This window comes from Psammomys obesus, unplaced genomic scaffold (genome assembly GCF_907164565.1).
Source record: "Psammomys obesus unplaced genomic scaffold, mPsaObe1.curated_primary_1811, whole genome shotgun sequence".
Taxonomy (NCBI): Eukaryota; Metazoa; Chordata; class Mammalia; order Rodentia; family Muridae; genus Psammomys; species Psammomys obesus.
The window spans coordinates 7,373,151-7,397,646 of NW_026596147.1; the positions used below are offsets into that span (position 1 = coordinate 7,373,151).

Genomic DNA, 24,496 nt, shown 5'->3' on the forward strand with positions numbered 1-24,496 from the left:
CTTCCTTCCTTCCTTCCTTCCTTCCTTCCTTCCTTCCTTCCTTCCTTTCTTCCTGCGTGCCTGCTTTTTTATACAGTGCTGCTCTTGGTTGAACTGAGCAACTGAGCTTCTTTCTACTTCTCCTGGGGACTGGTCCCATCATGGCAGAAATTAGTGCAGACAGTCAGAGGATTAGAAACAGACTGAGAGAGTGATGCCACCAGCATTACATCATCTTGCACTCCCTGACCATCTCCAGTTAAACTTTTGGAACTCAATCACAATTAGGAAATCTGAATTCTGAGTCAGTGTTATTGCTTGCAACTAATAGAAGTAAAGAGCAAAGGCCTGGGCATGGGAAATGACAGCCAGCTCTAGCAAATGGATCACCTTCTCCCCAGGTGTGTTTGCATGCTTCGAAGGCCACACCGTGGGAACGCAGACTCATATGTCAGAGTTCATCCCAACATCAGTTGTTTGTAAATTATCGGCAGATAAATTAACCTCGTATCCCCTAACTGCCGGTTTTCCTGTTGAGTTGTGGTGACATACATAAACACAAATTTGCCGTTTGTTAAATGGGTTTGGCTATGTGTACTACCATCTCTCTCCAGAAATCTTTCATCTTCTAAATCTAAAATACTGTGCCCATTGTATACTAATTCCTCTACCTGAATCTTGAGAACCATTTATCTGCTGTCTGTCTACTCAGTGGGCTGTATAGGAGTGGCATCTTTAACCTTTTGTGACTAGCTTATTTTACTTAGCGTACATCATAACTCGTCTTTGTGGTAGGAGCATAAAAAGAATGTGAGAATTAACCTTAGTGACAGGAATCCTATAACCTCTCAAATAACTTGCTGTCAGTCATTCATTCGTCAGACAGTTTGAACAATTATATGTGTCCGTCTCTTTTCGGTCTTTGCCGGGGTCGCAGTAGCTCTATTGTTTGTTGTGTGTTTACCGTGCTCTGGGAATTACGCCACATGTTTGTAAGAACTTGCATGGATTGACTTGCTTAATTATCAAAGGAATAAATGTCATTCTCTCCTCTTCAAATGAGGACTCCAAGGCTAATAATGTGAACGAAGAATGAAAAATTACTGACACATCTATAAATCCACGTGTAGCTGATGGTCTTAGCCACACAGCACAGTCAAACACAGGCTCACCTACTATACTCTCATTTGACTGTCAAAGGACCTACCAGAGGAAGTAGACCAAAATGTTTATGCAGGAACAATGAAAGCATTATGTACTAGGGTATTTTGCTTGTATGTGTGGAGCTAAGGTTGGATTCACGGCTTTCATCTGAGTTACCCAGCTGAAACAGCTGGTGGGAGCTGAGGGGTGGAGCCTTAAAGGACACTGGCCTACCTGTTGTATTAGGTTTTCTTGGTGATTTTGGAAAGATCTTCTTCTTGCTGTTCTGTCTGCAGTGGCATTTTGCCTTAGCAGTGGCATTCTCAGAGCAGCTGATGTGTGGAGAGGAGAATGAAAATCTCATTCCTCTTTCTGGGACATTTGCATAGATTTAAAGGGAAGGGGTTTTAGCTCCCGAATGGCAGGCAGCATGCATTTCTGTGAGAGCCCTGCTTTCCAGCCTGGTTCATCCTGTTGTTTTCATTGTCAGAATTCTCCAGAATCTTGTAGAGGGGTGTTTATTGACTAGAACCAAAATATTTCACTGCTGGTCCCTTTCTAGACTTGAAGACATGCTAGGAAGTTCTCCGTTACTGATCGTGGCTAGTTCATGTTTTCCCGTCAGGAAGTGTAGACAACATTCTGTAGCTCTCCACCCTCACCTTTTATGTGTATGTCAGCAACATAGGCTGTTTGGTTGTTTTTCACGGCAGAGTTCATTTGTGTGGACTGTTCATCCAAATGTCAGCCACCTTCACTCACGTAGGAAAACAGCATTTTGTATTTGGAGTCTGTTGTTGCATATTCTTTTCCTCTAGGGATCACTGAAATATAATCCTAGGAGTATCACAAAACCACGTGTAGCTTTGCAGATCTGTCTCCTAATGTATTATTGAACTGTCAGGGTATCAGATGGTTTAGGATAATAAAAAATTCCTTGGTTTGTAAAATTTTCATAGTGGGGAAGTATGTTTCAAAGCCCATTCTGAAGAAGCATTAAAGCATCGTCATTTTGTTTATTTACTTACTTATTTATTTTTGCAGTGCTGAAAATCAAACCTTAGGCTTCAGGCATCATAGAATAAGCATTTTACTTCTGTGGAATCCCACCATTCCCTAGCCCTCACTGTATTTTGATGTAGCCATATTCCTCATATTTTCTCCCCTTTGGTTTTTTGAGACAGGGTTTCTCTGTGTAGCCTTGGCTGTCCTGGAGTCACTTTGTAGACCAGGCTGGCCTCGAACACACAGAGATCCACCAGCCTCTGCCTCCCAGAGTGCTGGGATTACAGGCGTGTGCCACTGCACCCGCTGTATTCCTCATCTTTCTAGGATTTAACTAGATTGTTGGTGGCTTGGTAAAAGAAAACCATGATGGTAATTCAGAAGAAAGGAGGTGGAAAACAAGTTTGAATAGGAAGCATAATAAGAATTAATTGGTTATATAATCAAGAGAATAGAGGTTGTGCAGGCAATCAGCCACCATTCTTCCAGAAAACATATGTATGTTGTGAATGAGGCAAAGGTGCATTGGTGTGGAGACCAAGTAGACACTGATTTGAGCTGCTGAGTAATTAGTTGCGTCTTCTATTGAATGTAATTGAGGAAATTATATGGAAAGAAACCCAATGCTAATTGTATTCTGTTGAATGAGAGCCTTCCAGAAAATATATCAGGTATCACATTATATGATAATATGTTCCATAAAATAGTTCATCTCCTTCCCTATGATGTTCTTGAGGTTGTTTGCCAATATGTATTCTCCAGGCAGATGTTAAAAACTGGGCTAAAGTGACATGACTCTAAAACTGCCTGTCTGGAAGAGCCCTTGAGGTCTTCAGATCCCAGTCCAAATTGCTTTTTTCCCTCTTTGCTGCTCATAGGAAAACAGGCCAGAACAGTTAAATCAATTATTCGAGTATCTGCTACTACTTTGTAAATATTTCAACTTATTCTGACCATTCTTGCAAAGTAACTTTAATCGTTGTTATCCCACTGTATGGAAGTCAGTTTGAAAAGTATCCAAACTAATAAAAGGGGGGAAGTGTCATAATCCACACTGACATTTTGGCAGTCACATTTATCTGGAAGCTTCAGCTACAATGAACTCATTTGTCATGTAAGAAGTCATTCTGGAAATGGCTATGGTGGAGTAAAACCAAGAGAACAGTAATGAGAACTTAGGAACCAACTGTTCAGTAATAGTTATATCTATTTAAAAATACCAAACCCACCATCTGAAAGCAAACTTTGGGATCTTTCGATGGGGATCCCCAGGCACCTGCACCTCCTAGGCTGAAGGCCCTCAAGACCTGTTTCTCAGAAACAATCTGAGTTCGAAACTGGTGTCTTAAATGCACTTCACTTTGCTGTATCAAAACACACGAGGCTTCCAGCTTTAAAACAGCAAAAGACTGTGAGCGCGGCTCACAGTTTCAGAGATTCCAGTGTAGAGCTACCTGGCCCCAGTTGTTTTGGGACTGTGATGGAGCTGAACATCATGGGACTGTGATGGAGCTGAACGGTGGGGCAGGGCTGCTCAGACCATAGTGGCTGGGAAGGGAAAGAAAGACAGGGAGGAGCCAGAGGACCCAGTGTCCCCTGCATGAGTGTGAATGCAGCGGCCTCACCTTCTTGAGTTTCCAACACATCTCACACATCTGGGGACCAGGTCCTCACCCCTTGAGCCTTTGGGAGACAGTTAAGACCTAAACCCTTACACCTAATTCCTAAAGTTGAGAGTCCCCATAACTACAGAGCTATGTCAGAGATAGTTGAACTTAATTTAGAAGCGATTTCTCTCTAATTGAGCTGAAAACACAAGGGCAGTGTATGTGTGCCCTGACCTAGCTGCAACTTTATTCCTCTAGCTGAAAACTTACAAGAAATTAATGTTCTTATCTCCTTCCAGGTCTATTCAAAGTCTTAGCAAGGAGTTTGACCTGGCATCTAACTTCCAACAACTGTGGCTTGGCTTTGTGGGCTCCTAGGACCTTGATGTCGACAGCTTCTCTCTTTGAATCTCCTGCCTTCCAAAGCATGCCTGATGTCTCTGTGTTTGCTTTTATTTGAAGGGGAAAGGCACGGAAGGCGTTGGGGTTTATGGAGAGTCATTAGGAGGAGAGGGGGCTTGATGCATGTGGAAGGAAGAGAAACTTTGGGTTCAGAGCACAAACAAAGCTAAGCTTGAAAATAGAAAGGGGATCTTGAAGTTTTGCCAGCAGGAAGGCGGTTTGTGTTGTTTGTGAGTCTGGGATCCAAAGGACGGTTTTGTTTTCTCTCCTCTGCTGACTCAGTCCGTGATTTGGCAAGGTTCTCAACAACTCCATTCCTCTTTTTTTTTTTTTTTTTTCCTTCTTGGGAGTGGCTGTCCTGCCTCCTCTGGAGGCTGAGCTAATGTGGCTTTTGTGTTTGGAGGGAGGTTTCCTTTTCTGGTCTTTGTTTTCTTCCGCCTGAAAACATTTCTTCTGCCTATTGTCAGTTTGTATCTATAGCTCAGATCATGGTCAGCTAAGACCGAGCCTTACACATAGCCTTACTCATATATAGGGACATATGGGGATGTTTGGGGGCAGAACGTTAGGAGTTGGAGGAGCAAAATGTTTGGTTTTTGGTTAGGCCGTGGCAATCTCCCAGGCCTGTCTGAAGTCCCTGGAGAACAGTGGCTGAGAATCATGCAAAAACATCCCAGGGTCAGACTTGTGGCTCTCATATGCTTGTTGTCTGTTTCAGGAATGCACTGCGAGTACAGTTTGTCCATTTGTTCCTCAATTTGTTGTATGTGGGAAGCCTGGTCTCTGGGCATTGCTCTGAATGGTGGAAAGAGCTCTAGCTGGCCTGGAGCCATTGAATCCAGGGTAGTAACGGGTAGAAAGCTCTAGAGAACATATTGCCAGATGATGCAGCTGTTTTCTGACTTAGGATTGTTGTAAGAGATGAACAAGACCTGTATGCAAAGGCTCTGGCTAACTGGGCTTTGCCATGGTTCTTCACAAATGCCTAGCTCTCCTCAGTAAAATAAATGATCCAGACAAAATGACCTACGAGAGTCTGTGTATTTTAAGTGTTTTACCCTCTGAGCATTAATTTTTGCGGTGGTAGTAAACACTGGGAAAGGAAAAAAAAAAACCCTGTTCAGTGTAATTATTTTTTAATTTGTATAAGTTAACATACAGCTGATGTGCATGTTAATTAGTTACTAGTTACTGAAGTTGACTCTGTTGAATCTCAGGCACAGTGTGTCAGCTCTGTGTTGGGCCTTTCCAGACACCCAAGTGCTCTCTCTCTTACTCACCCTCTAATCCTCTCTGGAAGGTGGCAGGTAACTGTAGCTCACTGTGGTCAAGAACTGTTCTCTGTGTCTCCCAGCTGGCAGGTCCAATCAGGTTTATAATGGATTAATGATCTATGCTCTGCAGCAGCCTGACTGTAAACATAATGGCTTAGCACAATACACGACTCATAGTGTCTGCAGGCTGGGAATCCAGGTATGGCGTAGCTGGGTCTTTTGCAGCAGAGCCTTGCTAACCTGTCATCAGGTTAGTGGTGAAACTCCTGTGAGATTCAACTGTTGAGCCGCTGGCTCACACCGCATTGGCCAGAACTGAATTCCTTGCAAGTGTAGAACAGAGATCCCTATTTTTCTTGCTAGTTTTTACCTGGAAGTAGCCCTTAACTTAAATTTACCATCTGGGACTTCCTAACATAGCCAGCAAGCAAGAGGGTATCCATAAAAGACAGGTTCAGTCTTACGTGATAATGTGATCTTGCTCAGATACAAGTTACATCATTGCTATGCTCTGCTGGCTACAAGCAAGCCACAGCTGCTACCCACACCAAAGTGGACAGGTCCCAAAGACAGTAAACATTGAGTGAGGATCTTGGGGCATCTGCAACATGGCCACCTGCTGTATCTGCTGGATCTCTATAAATCCAAGGGGAGGGTCGTAATAATAGGAGAGGGCGAGGAGAGATTTAGGGAAACTTCTTAGAAGAATTTTATAGAGTCAGGACTTGGCTGTGACAACTTGTATGGAAGAGGGCGTGTGACCTTGAGGACAGAAATTCAGGGAGGAAGAGGTGCCTCGGGCACAGCACCCCACCCTTAGCCATGCAGGGATGATGGCAGCACAACCTTGGAAAGTAAGCCTTGCCACTCAGCTCCAAGTCTCACTTCTCTTAGGGGACCAAGCAGAGACCGGAAATGCATCCGAGCTTGTCCCACTGGAAAGGTTTGATCTTACAGAGTGGAGGGAGAGGGTGTGGGTTGTTTCTTATTTCTGAAGTGTGTGACATAGGTTTTTAAGATACTTCCTGAGCCCCAGAATAGCTTGAGCAACAAGAATAAATATCTCTCTGTTTTTCTTTCTCTATAGAAAGCGAAACTACCGACAGTGTGCCCAGTGATGAGGAGAATGCAGAGGTAAGCTGGCTTCCTGTTGTCTCACGTTTTAAAGCATGGGTTTAACTTTGTGTGTGTAAGAGAGACAGACAGACAGACAGCTATTGAGACAGACAGAGATTGAGAAAGACAGAACTAGAAACAGGGAACAGAGAATGTACATAACTTAAAATTTACCTTAGCTTTCTATTCTGAATTGTAAAATGTCGTATTGAGCAGAGTGGGCAGAAGGGAAGAAAAATGTGACCCTCAGAAAGAGAGATGATTATAACATGGCAGGAAGAGGAAATTGAAGTCAGGGTCAGGAAATGTTGATATTCTCATGGCTGTAAACATCCTGATTTGCCAACAGGGGTAGCATGACCTGCCCAGCTCAAAGCAGTGAACAGGAGTAAGCATCAAAAAGAGTTGAGCAAAGTTATCTTCATGCAGATGGGTCTCCTCCTAGGGTGGTCCTGCAGAGAGGCTGGTGTGTGTCCAGTCTCTGCTTCCTACCAACCTGCTTCCGGCTTCCCTCTGAAGGCTGGGCTGACACAAAGGCAGGAAGTGGCTGGAATGCTGTTGGTGAAAAAAAAAAAAAAAGGCGTTGGAGGAGAAGCTGATGTTTGTTTAAATCCCAATATTCCAAATTCAGGAATTCCAAGAAGACAGTAGGTACCCAGACTAGCATATTTTATGATCTGGTTCCTTCAAGGACCTTAACTCCTTTTCTGCCTGGCAACCAGTGAGGCCAGTTGCAGCTCAAAGACGTCACATCTCAACTCCACCCATTGACAGAGCAGTAAAAGGACAGTGGCTCTGTTCCTGAGCTCCTTGCTCTCCCCCTCTGAAAATTCAGGGTGACTGATTAGGTTGGCCATCCGTTGTGACTGGACACTATCCAGGAGGAAGCCAGTGCATAGGAGCTAAAAGCCAAATTGCCACCTTGTTTTGTGTCTTTGTAGAATAGTCTTGGCCAGACTTCTGGGGAAATAGCAAATGGGAATTCATTTGAAAAAGTAAGAGAAGCCATTGTTTAGCATATGATATTCAATGGAAGGAAAAGAATGTACGTATCTTGATTGTTTTCTCCGAAAGGGGAGACCGCACTGGCGGAAGAGGAGCATTGAAGGCAAGCAGTATCTCAGCAACATGGGGACACGGAACAGCTACCTGCTGCCCAGCATGGCGACCTTTGTCTCTACCAACAAGCCAGACCTGCAGGTCACCATCAAAGAGGAGAGTTGTCCAATGCCTTACAACAGCTCCTGGCCCCCATTTACAGACCTCTCCCTCCCTGCCCCAGTGACCCCCACGCCCAGCAGCAGTCGGCCGGACAGGGAGACCCGGGCCAGTGTCATCAAGAAGACATCTGATATCACCCAGGCCCGTGTCAAGAGCTGCTAAGCCTTTGACTCTCTCCCCAGTGGTTGTTGGGATTTCTTAGCTTTGTGTTGTTATTTGTTTGTATTTTATTTTTTCCTCTCTGATACCTATCTTAGACAAATCTAAGGGAAAAAGCCTTGACAGTAGAAGATTGATTGCTGTGTCCACCTCCCGAGCAGGAGCTTCTTTTTAACTCAGGACTCCAGCCCCTCGGAGATGCGTATCTCTAGAACCTGCTGGATCTCCCAGGGCTACTCCCTCAAGTTCAAGGACCAACAGCCACACGGGCGGCGGAGGTGCTGCGTCGCCTACGGTCAAGGCCAGCATGGTGGAGTGGATGCCTCACAATGGGCAAGAAAATGTGAACTAGCTGGAATTTTTTATTCTTGTGAATATGTACATAGGGCAGGACTGGCCATGTGGCGGTCTGCCTCTGCACCTTATCTTGAAGCACTTACAATAAATAGGCCTTCTTGTGATCTTGCTCTCCTTCACAGCACACTTGGCGCCCCCTTCTGTGCCCATTAGCCCATTATACACCCCTCCCTCCTCAACACCTCCATCCCAGCCCACTTCCCACCCCTCCCTCCACTACCCCTCCATCCCAGCCCACCCTGTTCCTTTTCTCCTTTTCCTCTCCTCAAAGGCAATTGTTCCACATCTTAGACGAGGAGGAGGAGAAGAAAATGAATTTCTCCACAGCTGTCCCATTTTAAGACTGCTTGAAAAAAAAAATCTTTCTAATCTGCTATGCTTGAATGCCACGCGGTACAAAGGAAAACTGTCATGGAAATATTATGCAAATTCCCAGATTTGAAGACAAAAATACTCTAATTCTAACCAGAGCAAGCTTTTTTATTTTTTATACAGGGGAATATTTTATTCAAGGTAAAATTCTAAATAAAATATAATTGTTTTTTATCTTTTCTACAGCAAATTTATAATTTTAAGATTCCTTTTCTTGTTTATCAGCAGTTGTTATTACATCCTTGTGGCACATTTTTTTTTTTTAATTTTGTAAAGGTGAAAAAAAAACTTTTATGAGCTCATGTAGCAATCAAATTATCCTGTGGATTGATAATAAATGAATATGGTATATAGTTAAAATTTTTAATGGGTGTCACTCCTGGTTTTATCTGTGTCTACTTAGAGCATAATCGTGGATCAGAACAAAATATTTATTTTTGGAGACCAACATGGTTTCCTTTGTGGATCACAAGAAAATTAGGAGGTTCCTATGGTAAGGCTGTGAGTAATTTTCTCTTCCCACTGCCCCAGTGCACTGGGCCCCATGCAGAATGTCCTACATGAGTGACCACCTTTGCTCATCACAGTTGTGTCCAGAAGAGGCATTCACCACTATTCCCCACGGTGGAAACAGAGACCGGAAATGAAGGCCGTCTGCTCAGGTTACCCAGGCAACGTAAGACCAGGATGCTGGGGAGCCCAAGTCTGGAGGGGCCCCATTCCCCTGTTCTCTGGTGTGAGCAGATTCTACTCTTCTTGGTGCGTTTTCTGTTCCCATCTGTAGGTTTATACTTATGACTGGAGTTTGTGCTGTGTTACATATCCGGGCACATAAATCCCTTATCAATAATGGGAAGTAGTCGTTGGGGTCTACTGTTCTGTTTGTCTGTCTTCTAAGACCTAGGGTCTTTAAAGGAAGGCCGTGCTCTGAAAGCTTAAGACGTGGAGCGCACTGTTCTCTAGCACCTGCTGGGAATTTATTCCCTTTCCTTTTGAATTACCTTTATTGCCTTCACATGCGCGCCTCCATAGTTCAAGGTACAGCCCCGACCTCAAGGAGGTCACCCCCCTTACCTCCCATGCTTCCTCGGAATACTAAAACTTAGCTGCCTTCCTGCCACCTTTGGGGGTTGGGAAGAGATCACTAAGTTAATGTTTGAAAAGGTCCCTTCAATTTATGAAAGGACAAAGGGCTCTTTTTAAGTCTGTCTCTATGTGTGGCTGCAGATAGAACCAGTGGCCATAAAATTATCGCCCTGAACATAAATCAACGGAAACATGGTACTATTTGGTGAGTTGTTGGAAAATGTCTCACAAGAACGGTCAACAACTTCTTCTTCTCCACCTCCTCCTCTTCCTTTTTGATGTAGAAGGTGTTTATTTTGATTCCTTAGGAGACATTGTAAGGCATTTAGCATATGAGCCTCCCCTATTGGAAATTTGTATTAAAAAAAAAAAAAACTCATTAGTCACCCTGCTTTACTTTGTTTGCACAACAACAAAAGCCAGGAATAAAAGCCAGCCCTGACTCACATGGTCATCAGTGGGTCTGGGATAACTTGGCTCTCTGTCCCCTCTCTCTATCCATAATGAGTCCTGCAGGTCCCAAATGCCATGCCATTACCTTACTCCCGTCTTGTGGGGGGATCCAGACTAGCAGCCAAATTCAGGATTTGGAGACAAACAATTTAGGTGCTCAAGGTCATACTTTATTGCCAATAAGATGACAAAAACAGAACAATGCTTAAAATAGCCCCATGAAAGTCTGAGTTATTTCTAAGTCCAACTTACCGGGAGTAAAGGGAAACAAGTGAGTTACACAATGCCCGGGGTAGACTTGAGGGGTGGCTGTGAGGGAGCCAGACAAACCAGATGGACAGCCCAGGAACAGGAGCCCCAGACCGTGTTTTTGTCACTGAGAGGAAGTGCTGAGGACACGTGATGTATTTAGTTGGAGCCTCTGCGTGCTGATACGGTGTTTATGACAGGTTTTGCTGTGGGCGTGTTTAAGTGGCAATATAACTGCCTTTGGGACAACAGTTTCCATTCTCTGTAGCAAGCACATAGGTCACAGCTCTAACAAGTTTCTTATACATCTGTGATCTGGGAATTCACTAAGGTCAGGTGAAGGAACACCTTCAGTGGGCTCCTGCGATGCTGTGTCGGTATCTTAAAGTAAGTCTGTCTTCAGCCACAGCCGCCTTTCCCTATTTGGATGCTAAAGGCAGTGTTTAGCCCACTTAAATGCATGAAAGTATGTGGCTAAGAAATACAAATCTTTCAGACATCAAAGCCCTAAAATGATACCTCTTTTTGTTGTTTCCCCAAATGCAAAGGACAATATCAGGTAACCCACTCTTGAGATAGAGATTTTAGGAATGAGGAAGATCGGTGAATCGGTTTCGGGATTCTGAGTTTTCAAGTTGGTGCTTTTGAAAGTATTTTCCATGTGAATGGAAAAAAATAAGTGTTAAGCCTCAAATAGCCTCTTGCCCCTAAACCTGAGAGGTGAAACATTAGAGCTTCCTTTCACTAGAGGCTATCCTTTGAGTGTTGAATTCATTAGGCTTTAAAAGCCCCTTGTTATTTAGCTTTGGGCAGACAGATAAAAGGAGGAACTCACATCCCAAGTCTTCTGCCAAATTTTTGCTGACAACAGACCACAGAAACCTAGGAAAAGGCTGGCAAGCAGATGGATGGGTCTCTGGCATTCAGGGCTAGACTATCCAATACCTTTACTAGTCTGGGTTTGGAAAGAGAATGGAGGCAGAAACTGCTTTTAACCAGTTATATTCAGGTATTTCATCCTGAAACTCCCATCTCTTGGTACAACCTAGGCCAGGATGAATGAATGATCAGAGCCATGAGGAGAGGAACTTGACCTGCCACGGACCTGGGGAGCATCACCCCCACTGTGTACAGGCCGCAGTGGACCCTTCCCAGAGGGATCACATTCACATGTGTTTTTTCTATCTCTCACGGGACTGAAGGTATCTTGAGTGGTGCCTACATCACATTCTCATTCTCACATTTGGCACGAGGCAAGTATCGAAGCAGCATCCCTTACACCACGCACCCCCCACCCCATTGCTAGTGTTAAGAGGACCCTGCCGGTCCTCTTAATAATAATGCCCTTCATTATTTGGATACCAGCTGCAGACCTGAAGAAGAGGGGGTCTTGCTGTGGGTGTGCGGAGCTTTGGGTGAGGAGATACAAGAAAGTATGTGGGGTTGTAGGGAAGGATTCTTCCTGAAGCCAGCTGGTTTCTGCGCCTCCATCAGCCCCAGTGAACACGGAAAACAAGTCTCTGCTGTAGCTTGGGCCTTGCCGGCCTCTCTGTGAGCATAAACGAAGGTTCTACAGAGATTTGCTTCCGTGGCCATTCTAACAACAGGTGCTGAGGCATTGTCTGAAAATAGAGCCTGGGAGGAAGGAAGCGGTCAGGCCTGATAGCTGGTTTTAGCAAAAATGTTAAGTCTGTCCAAGAACTTTGGTCATGCCGTGAAAGGATCAAGGGGAGGACCATTTCCAAGTTTACACAGTGTGGAGCGGCAGCACAGCTCAGGGGTGAAGCGATTGTCTGGCATGCAGGGCCCTGTGTAATCCCGAGCACCATGCAAAGAAAGGAAGAAACACATAAAAAAATTAAAAGTGAAGAGTTTATATGTATTGTCTGGCAAGACCCATTCTAGAACCCTTTTAGCATGTTCCTTCAGAAAGAAAGCAGAGCATACATCCTGAACCTCTAAATAAAGTTCGGTCAGTTTCTCCATATCTACTGTATAAACGTGTTCAGACAGATGGCTGGCTCTGTGGAAAATACTGTGCTGGGTCATACAAGTCTCACAAACAAAGTCACTGCTGTCACACTCAACCATCTGTGTCACAAAATTGGTGGATTTGAGTGATATAACCTGTGCAGGGCTGGGGCGAACGTGTAAGCCACTAATATCTCTAAATTCCAGTTTTGAGAAGAATATACTGAAATTGGAACCCCTGACACGAATCTGCATGAACTGTCAAAGGGAACAGACACCAGGCATCTTCTGTCTGATGGATGCTCAGGTCTTCTATCTTGGATTGCTCCCGCTGCCCCCGAATTCTCCCCAATGTGCCATTTCAAAGGCAGTGTAAACCCACATATTGTACTGGGGATGTGCCTGGAGTTTCAGGACGGCCCAGCGGCTAGCTAAGGGTGATTTCCTATGGTTGGGGTGAGTCAGGCTTTCTCCACCCTGAGCTTTAACACTGACAAATATTCTCAATAGAGCGTGCTCCTCTGTCTGCCAGCAGCTCCTCTCCAGGCCTGTAAATCCAGCTCTTATCTTCATCTGCAGCATCTTTGCTTTGGGAAGCGCATAGGTCATGTTTTTAATGTGACTGTGAAATGCAGAGGAGAACTCACACAGTCCGGCTCTACAGCATTCAGCCTAGAGGGAAATTAGAATTTTAGGGGGAGTGCGAAATACAGCCACAAGCTATTGTTCAAATTCTAACTAGTGACTTTAGTGGGGGAGAGGGCATCTCATGGCAACCAGGCTATAAGGGAAGGAATCCACTAGATGGTTTCACATGTTTTTCAGTTTCTAGTTGCAGGAGAGACTTAAAGTCATGTACGTCTAAGTGATTTTAGCAGCTGATGACTTTAATTCAGTAACTAATGATCTTGGTCTGCCCAGAACTCAGAGGTTCTTCCAGATGGAGACTTTTTTTTTATTGTTGAAATTGGGACTGTCTCAGGTAAACCACAGGAATTAGTCACCCTGAACATAACGTTGAAATTGGGGTTATGTGTTGTGCTCTTTTTAGGGGTGTTAAAAAAAAGATTTAAGCTTTGCAAGAAGGTCTGATTGGAGGTATGTTGTTGGTGAGTCTGTTGCTAGTCCATTAGTGTAAGGGGTATGTTTTATTAAGAGATGTAGACTTCTTCCATTCAATGCTATGAAGCTACTGGTACGTGTTGGGCTTAAGTGTGAAGGCCATATAGAAAGGAATGGAACGCCTTCAAGAAAGTATACATTCCAGTGTGTAACCAATGAATAGACGTAATCTTTGGGAGACATAAATGCTATGGGGGAAAACAGAGATGGGAAGCAGTGGAGATACTCCAAGCCATAACATTGGTGTTTGTTTACAGGATCCGTTGCAAGGCTGTCAGTTGCAAAGCTCAGCAGTTAGAGGAAAAGAAGGAAAATGGTTCGTATCAGCAGTGCCCTGTTGCAGGAAGCAAAAACCACAGTAGCTATTTTAAGCACAGAGGCATCGACTAGAGAGAAGCAGGTGCTTATGTCGGCAAGCTGGACAGCCCTGCAGGGTCGGTTCCTCCTCCATCACCTCTGTGGAGAAGGGATGCAAGGAAACCTCAACTCTGTAAACACATCGGGTTAGCTTCAGTCTCATCAGAAAGTCCCTGTCCCAGCCCACCTCAGCGGTACTCATGACTTTAGGAACTGAACAATGAGCCAGGGCTTCAGAAAGTCCCAAGGCTCTGTGTCACATATAAGACCGATGATGGCAGAACCACAAAAATGGCTTCGGCCTCCCTACTGACTTCCCATCTTTGCACAAGTGGAATCTAATTGTGCAGTTAGGATCTCAGCTGTGAACAAGGCTGAGCAACGAATGGGGCTCTAGATTTCCAGCCTGAGTAGAGAGAAGGGCAACCCATGAGCAGGTGAGAAATATTAACAGATGTTTTCGGGACATCCAGCCTCCCTCAAGAAACCATTGCAGGAATGCTAAAGGCAGTTAGGATAGCAAGAGAGAATTAACTTCATCCCACACGCTTCAGCAGATGTGAAAAGGTAACACCACACAGTGGCCGGAATAAAGCTTTTTGTTTGACTAGGCTTTAAAAAATTTTTTTAAACATTTTCGTTATTTTATGCATAGAGGAGCCTTGCCTGCATGCATATCTGCGTACCACAAGTGTGCCCTCAAAAGCAAGAAGAGGGCATGGCATCACTTGGAAAAGTTACAGACAGTTGTAAACTACCATGTAGGTGCTGGGAATTGAACCCCTGTCCTCTGGAAGAGCAGCCAGTGCTCTTAATTTCTGGGTGATCTCTTCACCCTTGATGGTGTTTGTTTGTTCTTAAAACAATGTCCCACTCTGTAATCCAGGCTGGTGTAATACTTGCTATAGTTCCTATGCTGCTGAAGCTGGCCTCGAACTCAGTCTAGCCTGCCCTTCAAGTGCAGACGGATGCTACAGCGTCAAGCGCAGGGTAGGCTTTTGAAGTTAGTTCGGCCTGTACTCAGTTTGTACTTGCTTACTAATGGCTTTAGGCAGCGTGATATTTCGGACGAATGTTTTCCATCTAAAAATGGGGATGTTAACACACTACTTGTAAGGTTGTTGTATAATTAAACATGATAATTCTAGTAATATATAGAACATACCATAGACATGTACTTGTAGCCTTTCTATAATCTGTGTATATGATAGCTAAGAGCTATAGCTTAGAGACCTGGTTCCAAATTAGCTATAGTTTCTTGGATGCATGAATTCAAGAGTTGATCAGTGAGGAACTGTCAGAGCCTAGGTGACAGTGAAGTGGATAGATGAGACCTCCCTTGAAGGTAGCAGCAGAGGACACATTATACAAGTTTGAAGATGTGGTTTAATAGGACTGTCTTAATTGTCAGCTTGACATGACCTAGAATCACGTAGGACAAAGAACTGCCTAGATCAGGTTGGCCTTTGGGCATGCTTATGAGGGATTTTTCCCCCCATAGTTAATTTAATTGACGGTGGGCAAACCCAGACCACCATGGGAAGTGCCATTCCTTGGATCTGAATCCCGGACTGTGGAAGAGTAGAGGTAGCTAGCTCAGTACTGGGTGTGCATGCATTTATTCTCGCTGTTCTTGGATGTGATGCATTGCTGCTTCAAGCGCCTGTCTTGACTTTCCAGTCATGATGTGCTATAACCCAGAATCATACAGGAAATAATCCCATTCTTTTTTTTTTTTTTTAATAATCCCATTCTTTTTAAGTTGCTTTTTGCCAGGCTGTTTTGTTTTTAAATCACACCAACATAAAAGGAAACTAGGAGACACTACGTAAGTAGATGTTATGGTGTGGATGGTTGTATACCCTGCCCAGCCATGTGCTGAAAGCTAATTCCTAGACCAGCGGTTCTCAGACTTCCTAATGCTATGACCTTTTAATACAGTCCATCATGTTGTGGTGATGCCCTACCATAGAATGATTTTCATTGCTACTTCGTAACTGTAATTTTGCTCTTGTTATGAATTGTAATGTAAATGTGCATTTCCGATCCAGAGTTTGAGAACCACTGTCCTAGAGCAACAGGAATAAAATGGAGGCAACCAGTTCCTTAAGTCAGATCCCTTCGATATCACTAGAGGTGCAAGGACTCACGTGTGCCCCTCCACCAGGCGGGGACACTTAGAAGGTACAAATTCTCTGGTGCTTGAATCTTGGATCTTCCCTGCTCACTTCAAAAACATCAACAATAAATTCCTATTTGCAAATTTAGCAGTCTGAGAGATGTTATATTTCCCTCAACTGACTACAACAGTAGAGGAGACAGAAGCCTTAGGTAAGGGGTAGAAACCTAATTGGGAGCAAAACCAGGCTCTGGACGAGAGCAAGAGCAGCTCCGAGGCTGGTGGAGCGCAGAGTGGGTCCATACACAAAGGCAGAGAACAGAAGGCACCCAGGGAGAGGAGCATGGCAAACGGGGTTACCGTTGGTACGGAGGTCCTGCTGCCCTAGCCGCACGCTGGACTCAAGCTGAAGGCAGCCGGTGTACTATACACTTCGTGTGCATGCAAGCCTGGGCAACACTTGGGCATCCCAGTTATGACGTGATAATAGAAACAAAGGTTTTCGTTGTGACATGACTACAATGCTGTGGAAACTTCTCTCTCATCTCTCCTAGCAAGCCGTCCCCCTTCATCTGTATTTTTCCCTCTTTGCCAATTCTGTAAGGAACACCACTCCCTTTCCATTTATGGGTCAAATAAGACCTAATATACATATAATGAAAGATCTAGAAGAAAGGAGGCCATCAGTGGAAGACGACTGAAATCCAAGAAAACCTTCTATAAATAAGAGGAAATGTAAATTTATTCATTGAAAAGACCCACTGTATATTTAAGAAAACTGACTTAAGAGCAATTCTGAGACATTTTCTAGAAGACTTAAATTGCAATCTCTCCCTCTCTTTCTCTTTCTCTCTGATATTTACACCTTGTGTCTCCCTGCTACAAGCATATTTTTCACTGGATGTAAGGGCCACCTGGATAATCTAGGACAATTTTCTCTCAAGATCCTTTAATGACATCTACAAAAATTGTTTTCCAATTAAGCTACTAGTCACATGTGCCAAGGATTTGGGACTGGGGCCATTTTGGATCTGGGGCCATTTCTCAGCTCATTCCAGAACCTGTAAAAGGTGAAATTATTTATGACCTTCACTCTTCTTGTGAGTGACATAAAAGAATTGATAATAGGAACATCTTAAGAGACTTAAGGGCAAAGAGTACAAGCTGGCACTTTTTGTACCCATCCAAGCAGCCCTTCAGGTTTCAAAGGGAAACAGCTTGGGGATATCTTAAGGAGTATTGTCCAGGTATCAGTTGACGCCTTTAGATGAGTTTCATCCATACCAGAGGCAAGGTGAAAGCTTTGGTGAACAGACTGATGGCACGTGTGTGCTTCTTGATGTATTTAATTGTATAGATCAGGCTATGGATTGAAGAATAACGTGAAAATATTGCATAATTTTATAAAAAAATAACAATGACATGGCCAGAAGGGATGGGAGAGAAAGGAAAGCAGAACGGACTCATGGACAGTACTACAGTAGGCCATGGGGATCCTAGAAATAGTCTAAAATGTTCAGAAGGAAGGAGAGGGGATGATGTGTATTGTAAATCAAATAGGAAAAATAACCATGTAACAACAACACGAATGTCCTTAAATGCTGAAAGAAATGAAACATAAGTAGCAAGCAAAACAATCCAATTAAAGGCGAAAATGTGAGATAACAGCTGCAAAAATTATAAATTAGTATGGCATAGAAACGAAATAGCAGTCATGTTAATTAATGAGATAGTTTTACCTTCTTTTTTTTTCCTCTGTCTTGTTTTAGTGACAAATGGGTCAATTTTCAATTTGACCCATAACACAAAAGCCAAACCCATTCCTATATTTAATAAACACACCCCAAATATGGTCCTTCAAGGGTCCCTAATCAAACCCCAAATTAGCTGAGAGGTATACTATAAAAATAAAAACATTAAGAGGGTGAAACAGTGATTCTAATCAGACAAATAAATTCAGCCCCCAAGCCTCTGTGACATAGGTTTTGAAAGGTTATAATAAAAAGTTGAAGTGTGTGATTCACCTGATGAAGACAGTTAGAAATATCTATGTTCCATGTGCTAAAGCAGTCACCTTTTGAAGCAGAAATTTTATGAAATACGAATACCACTGTAGATGATTTTAACATCTCATATTCAGTACAGGCTACATGAACTGAAGAAAATGGAGGTATAAGCATGAAAGACTAAATTAGTAGTAGATCAGTTTGGTACATATATGCATATAGACATTTATATGTAGGGAGAGGCTTGGTGTCTTTAAAAACTCAGTTATGTTATATAAACATGTTTTTGTTTTGATCCCAGGCGTGGGACATGGGGCACTTCAGACTGTCCACAGCAGCTGACTATCTACCTCCTGCAGTCTCTGACAGAGGCTTGATGTTTGCCAGCTTCAGCTAGCTTAGTTCTAGGGACTCTAAGAGGGTATAAATGCTAGCGTCAGAGACGATGAGGGGGAGCCCTGAGGAGAAAGAAGAAGGCAGCTCATGTTTGACCCCTGCTGCTCCTGGTTGCTGCTGTTTTGGTTTGATGAGAAGAAAAGACTGGAGACATCTCAAAACAAAGAGATTTTCTGAAACAAAGACTGGACTTGCCCTAAGGAACCCAATGACCCTAAACAGCAGGAAGCAACCTAAGAAACCCACACCCTCTTTCACCAATAACCTTCTTTCTCTCCTACTTGGTGTTGGGGTGTTGGAAGGATTGGGGTGGAGTAAGGAGGTAGAGGCATAAGAAACCCAAATAAAATAGATAAAAATACATGCCGACATATACATACATACATACATATATATGTATACACACATACACACACATACATATATACATATATCACCCTACGATGAAGAGTGTCTTCCAATATGTATCATTTTAACAAATATTCATTTTTGTGGCTGCATGAAATGACCCTGATTGATGTGAGATGCTGCTGCTTATAGTTTATATTTTACGCTATCTTCTGCCAAAAGCTTTGTGATGGGAGCTGTATATGCAGGCAAATCAGTTTTCACCCTTATGTGTGATTAGATCTGAAACTCGGCCAGTGGAGCTGTTTCTTTCCCGACCTTTTCCAGACACTGCATACTATTATCTCCCTTTTAAGCACAGCATGTGGGGTGACTATAAGTGAAATGTGTTTTCAGACAGGCATTTGGGTGTACATAGCTCCTTTGGGCCCCTGGGCCTGTTTTTAGGAGTGTTTGATGCTTCCTTAGGATACTAATACCCCATGTTGTAGCCTGTGGCATGCACAGTGTTGTCATGTTCCATTCACAGGGTCAGCAGGAAGCATGAAAAATGTAGGTCAGAGGCATATAAAATATTTACGGAAGACACAAGCACAGATGTCCTTTCTTAACTCATCTACGCAGTACAGAATACTTGTACAATAGTGGTTTTGAGAGTTCTAGTTACATGTATCTACAACTATTTCTATTGCTATTTTGTAATTCCTTTTTTCTTTTTCGGTAAGTAAATTTAGTAGCAGTGATTTTTTTTTTTAAGTGCATATTTAGAGCTGGGGAGAGGGCTCACCAGTTAAAACTGTTCTGCTTCTACAGAGGCCCAGAGTTTGGGTCCTATCAAACATGTCAGGTGGCTCATAACCACCTGCAGTTCCAGCTCCGAGGGGAATGATGCCCTCTTCTGGCCTCCATGGGTACCTGCATTCATGTGGCATACACTCACACAGATCATACACATAATTAAAATATGTCTTAAAAAATTATTTTAAAGTGCATACGTAGTGAAAGAAGCATTACCGTCTTTTGGTTTCTCAGAGAATTTGATGACAAGTAAGTGCACATTTAATGGGGGAAAAAGCATTATCGTCTTTTGGTTTCTCAAATATGTAATCTGCAAAAATTTGTGTATAATCTGCCATCCCTGGGGGCCTATGAAGATACCACTGGCCACAAGAGAACTTGAGGACAAAAGCTAAAGAAATATCAGTGTCTAGCTCAAAAGTTAGTAGTTATTTTAAGAAGGCTGTGCTGAAACTTGAACCATCAGCAGATGTAGAAGGTGAATATTCTTATCTCTGTGACGTGGCCATGCTTTTTATTTAGATCAATCGTCTGTTCTTCTCAGCACTTTGCTCCATCCCCTTTTCCAGTAGTGCCTTCCTAGTGAAAGGCCATTGGTCCCGATAGGGCTAACAATAGGTGAAGCATTCCCAGATGTCCCTGTGACACACAGACACACTCAAAGTCAGAAATGAGGCCTTGGAGGCCTGGACAGATAGTTCAGTCAGTAAAGGGTTTGCTGGACAAATGTGAGTTCATATGCCAGCACCTGTGTCACATGAAATAATCCAGGCCCTTCACAGTGTGTGCCCGCACCCCCAGCGGTGGGGAGGCAGAGACAGATCCCTGGAGCTTGTTGGCTAGTCACCCTAACCAAATCGGTGAGCTCCAGGTTCCATGGGAAACCTTGTCTTAAGAAATAAAAGGGGAAGGGGGCTGGAGAGATGGCTCAGCAGTTAAGAGCACTGGCTGCCCTTCCAGAGGACCTGGGTTCAATTCCTGGCACCCATAGGGCATCACACAACTATGGCTCCAATTCTAGAGGATCTCTCCTCCTCTTCTGGCTTCTATAGGGCACTGCATGGAAGTGGTACACAGACACGGAACTCACACACTCTAAATAATAAAATAAATTAAAAGAAATATGAGGATGGGTGAAGTGATGGAGAAAGGTACACCATGTTGACCTGGCCTCCCTATGTGTGTGTATATATACACACACAGATAAAGAAACACACACACACACACAGGGGGTAGCTTTGCGATAGTAAAGAAACTGACCTGAACATATAAATATGTAAGAGATGTATTTGAATGTTTGTGTGATGAGTGAGGGGCATAAATGTGGACTCTGCGACGAGGAATGAAAAGTCCGGGTGTCTTGCTGCCTCAGTCGATGCACTCCTGTGCAGAGCAATGTGGCCAAGTGCGAGGGGCAGTGGGCCCTGAGAGCCTGCTAGCTTGTCCTGAGGTCCGAGCACCCCGACAGAGCCACAGGGTCAACTGGCAATCCAGGACACACAGGCTGCGTTCGCTCCTCCTCCATTCTGTCTGAGCTTCACAAAGGGCTTCCTCTAGGGCTCTGCAGATTCCGTCCAGAGATTTCTGAACATGGGGCCTGCTTTGTTTTTGCCTCCCCTGCCTTCCTCTCCCTGTAGATTCTTATCACATGCTTCCAGACTGCGGAGCCTGCCCCTCCCCCCTTTTATAGAACTGGCTGGGAACTGTTTCAGACTCTACGAAGCAAAGTGATTACTGGAGGAACAGGAAGGGAGGGGCTTTATGTGTTGACTTTTAGCCACCACCAAAAGGTTGTTTGAAGAAGGCAGAAGACAAAAGAAATAATGCAACAAGCAAATGCAAACACCCACGGGAACGCACCAACTGCAGAATGCTTTCATGGGATTAAGTCCTAATTCCTCCACGAGATTCAGGTGAGTGTTTCACACAGCCATATGTCAATATCAATTCAGAGGTTTTAAAAAAACCTAGGCCAGGGAGACTTCTTTCTTAGCAAGCCATAAAAATATGTATTTCCCATGAGCCTTCAGGCAATGAAGTCAGATCTATGAGAAAGCACTCTACTGGCAGTTTGGGCGGCAGACTTAAAAGCTTAGTTACCATCATTTCCTTTCAGACGCCTCTCCCTCCAAGCTGAGATTTGAACTCGCTTATCTCTAGTGTTGGAGCTGAAGGGGGAGCCATGGAGACAGAAAAAGAAGAGATGCCAGCCTCCAGCTGAGGGACACCGCTCCCGGCTTTGCAGGCTAAGTGAAATCCTCAGAGCTTCGCCGTCTTTGAAAACTGGCCCCCCCACCCCCTTTCTGATCGTTTGTCCCACTTCATTTGTTCACATGTTAACATTTTTGAAAGCGGGATGTAAAAGGGATAGGTTGCCAGTTGCTGAGCCTTGGAGTGAAGCGCTAACGTGGTTGGCACTGCCTTCCGGGCCCACAAGCTTTGCCAGTGTCAAACAACTAGCTATTCCTGCCGCTTCCATTTTGTTGTTTGCAGCAGCGGCAGCAGCCTGGCGTTCGCCTAGATTCATGATCCTAATTATCATGGAAAACGTCTTCACAAAGTTGGCGTTGCTTTACTCTATTGAACAGAAGTCGCCGTGTGTATTGGATTGCCTGGCACATGCCAGTTGTCGAACGGCGGCATCGCACAGTGCCCCCATCGCGACTGAATAAATGACGCCCCTTCTTTAGAGCTGGGGGAAGTTGGCATGACAACTTCAGGCATCATCAAAACGGTTATCCAGGCCCCAGAAACTACCAGAGGCGTCTAGTGATTTATTTCAAGAGAAGTCGCTTGATGTTTAGCTTTAAGAAAAGGTAAACAAAATGAGAAGTCTGTTAACTGTCTAGGTTTGCTTTCTGTTGACGTGATAAGAGACTGAGCTGAAGCAAGCTGGGGGAGGGGGTGGGTTTATTTAGCTTTAGGTGATAGTCCGTCATCAAGGGAAGCCAAGGCAAAACCCCAAGGCTGGATGGAGCTTGATGCAGAAACCGGGGAGGAACGTTGCTTGTCAGATTGTTCATCTTAGCCTGAAACAGATAGCTTATGTCTAAGAGCCCAGGCCCACTGGCTAAGGGATAGTAGCACCTGCAGGGGGCTGGCCCATCCTTCATCAATTGTCAATCAAGAAAACGCACCCAAACACATGCCCACTGGCCCATCGTGACGGAAACGGTTTCACGGTGGAGAGCCTCTCTTCTCCGATGTGTTTTGGTTTGTGTCAAATTGATAAAAATCGACCAACACACTGACACACTGCCAGGATTCTTAAGGGCGCTGAAGAGACCGAGCTCACGAACACAGCAGGCAGGTGCCCTGCCTCACTCAGTGCTCACAGTGACGGTGGGTGTCCGAAATGCTTTAGAAGATTTAGGGTCTGACTGTGAAACAAAATGCAGTTAGACCCTGGGAGTGAAGGCGGCATGTAACTGTGCAGGGTTAAGGTTAGAATCCCCACAGGCTCATGGTTTAAAAGCTTGCCCCTCATCTGGCGCTGTTACCTTGGGGACTTTTGGGATATGCGGCTTCACGGAAAGAAGTAGGTCACAGTGATGGACTTTTAAGACTGTCTCTTGGCTATCCCTGGTTCCCGTTTCCCTCTCCACTTCTTGGTCTTCCAAGTGACCATGAACAGTTTGCTATTGCTCCTGTTGCCATGAGTTCCACGACGGACTGAGCCAAAGGCTGGTGGTTTATGTCAGGTCACCGTGGTCACGCTGGCCCAGTAATAACTGACGCAAGCAGATGAGTGAGGTAAGGCCATTCAAGAATCTTCACAGCACACGTATCCTCCATCTTTTTTCGATTCCTCCCTTCCTCCCTCTCTCTTCCATTCCTTCTCTTTTCTTTTTTAATCTCATTTTCTTCCTTCTTCTCCACCACCCCCCTTTCTCACTAAAATGCCACTGTTAAATTGAGAGAGCATCATACAAGTGATGGAATCTCAGGCTGGGGAAGTAAGAATATTTTCCAGGCTACTTGACTTAACCATTGGTGGTGATAAGGGAATAAAAAATGAAGACGATTTTAAATAACCAAGTGTCCTACTCACTGTTTCCATTGCTGTGATAAAACACCAAGGAACTTGGAGGAGAAAGGGCTTAATTCATGCACAGCTTTTAACACCCCATCACTGAGGGAGGTCAGGGCAGGAGCTCAAGGCAGAAGCTGGAGCAGAGAAGAGGATCACTGCTTCCTGGTTAGCTCTCCTTGGCTTGCTCCTCAAGGCTTGCTGAGCCAGCTTTCTTATAGAACTCAGGACCACCTGCTAAAGAATAGGACCACCTACCCAGAGCAAGCTGTGCCCTCCTACATTCGTCATTCTGCTGTTTAGTTTTATGTCAATGTAACACATGCTAAAGTTATCTGAAATGGTGAAATCTTAATTAAGAAAAACACCTCCAGAAGATTCGGCTTTAGGCAAGCCTGTGGGGTACTTTTTAAAATTAATGATCTCTGAGGGAAGGCCTAGTCCATTGTGGGTGGGGCCATCCAAGGCTGGTGGTCCCGGGTTCCATAAGAAAACAGGCTGAGCAAGCCATGAGGGACAAGCCAGTAAGCAGCACTGCTCTATGGCCTCTGCATCAGCTCCTTCCTCCAGGTTCCTACCCTGACTTCCTTCAGTGATGGGCTATGATGTGGAAATGTAAGCCAAACAAGCCCTTTCCTCCTTAACTTGCTTTGGGTCATTGTGTCTCATCATGATAATAGTAACACTGACTAGAACAACCATTAGATAACAAATTGTCTCCACAGGCTTGCTGACAAGCCAATCCAGTGAACACATTTCCTCAGTTGAATTTCTCTCTTCTCAAATGACTCCAGATTTTGTCAAGTTGACAAAAACCTAACCAGGACAAGATTACTTAGTCTCATTAGAGAAGATACTTGTGAAATGAAATGACCAGAGCAGAGACAAAGGCAGATGAAAAACACCAGCAAAGGGTAGGTCCCTCT

The 24,496-nt window shown here is 44.2% G+C and overlaps 1 protein-coding gene across 7 annotated transcripts in view; it reads left to right on the forward strand.

The window, feature by feature from the left end:
- The window catches only part of Irf2 (interferon regulatory factor 2), a 101,676-nt gene extending 92,867 nt beyond the window's left edge, over window positions 1-8,809 (forward strand). For all 7 annotated transcript variants that reach the window (XM_055593537.1, XM_055593542.1, XM_055593539.1 and 4 more), the window contains exons 8-9: window positions 6,498-6,544; window positions 7,601-8,809. In XM_055593537.1, coding sequence (XP_055449512.1) covers window positions 6,498-6,544; window positions 7,601-7,909 — 356 coding nt within the window. In that variant the 3' untranslated portion in view covers window positions 7,910-8,809. The remainder of the gene's footprint in view (window positions 1-6,497; window positions 6,545-7,600) is intronic.
- The last annotated feature ends 15,687 nt before the right edge of the window (window positions 8,810-24,496 follow it).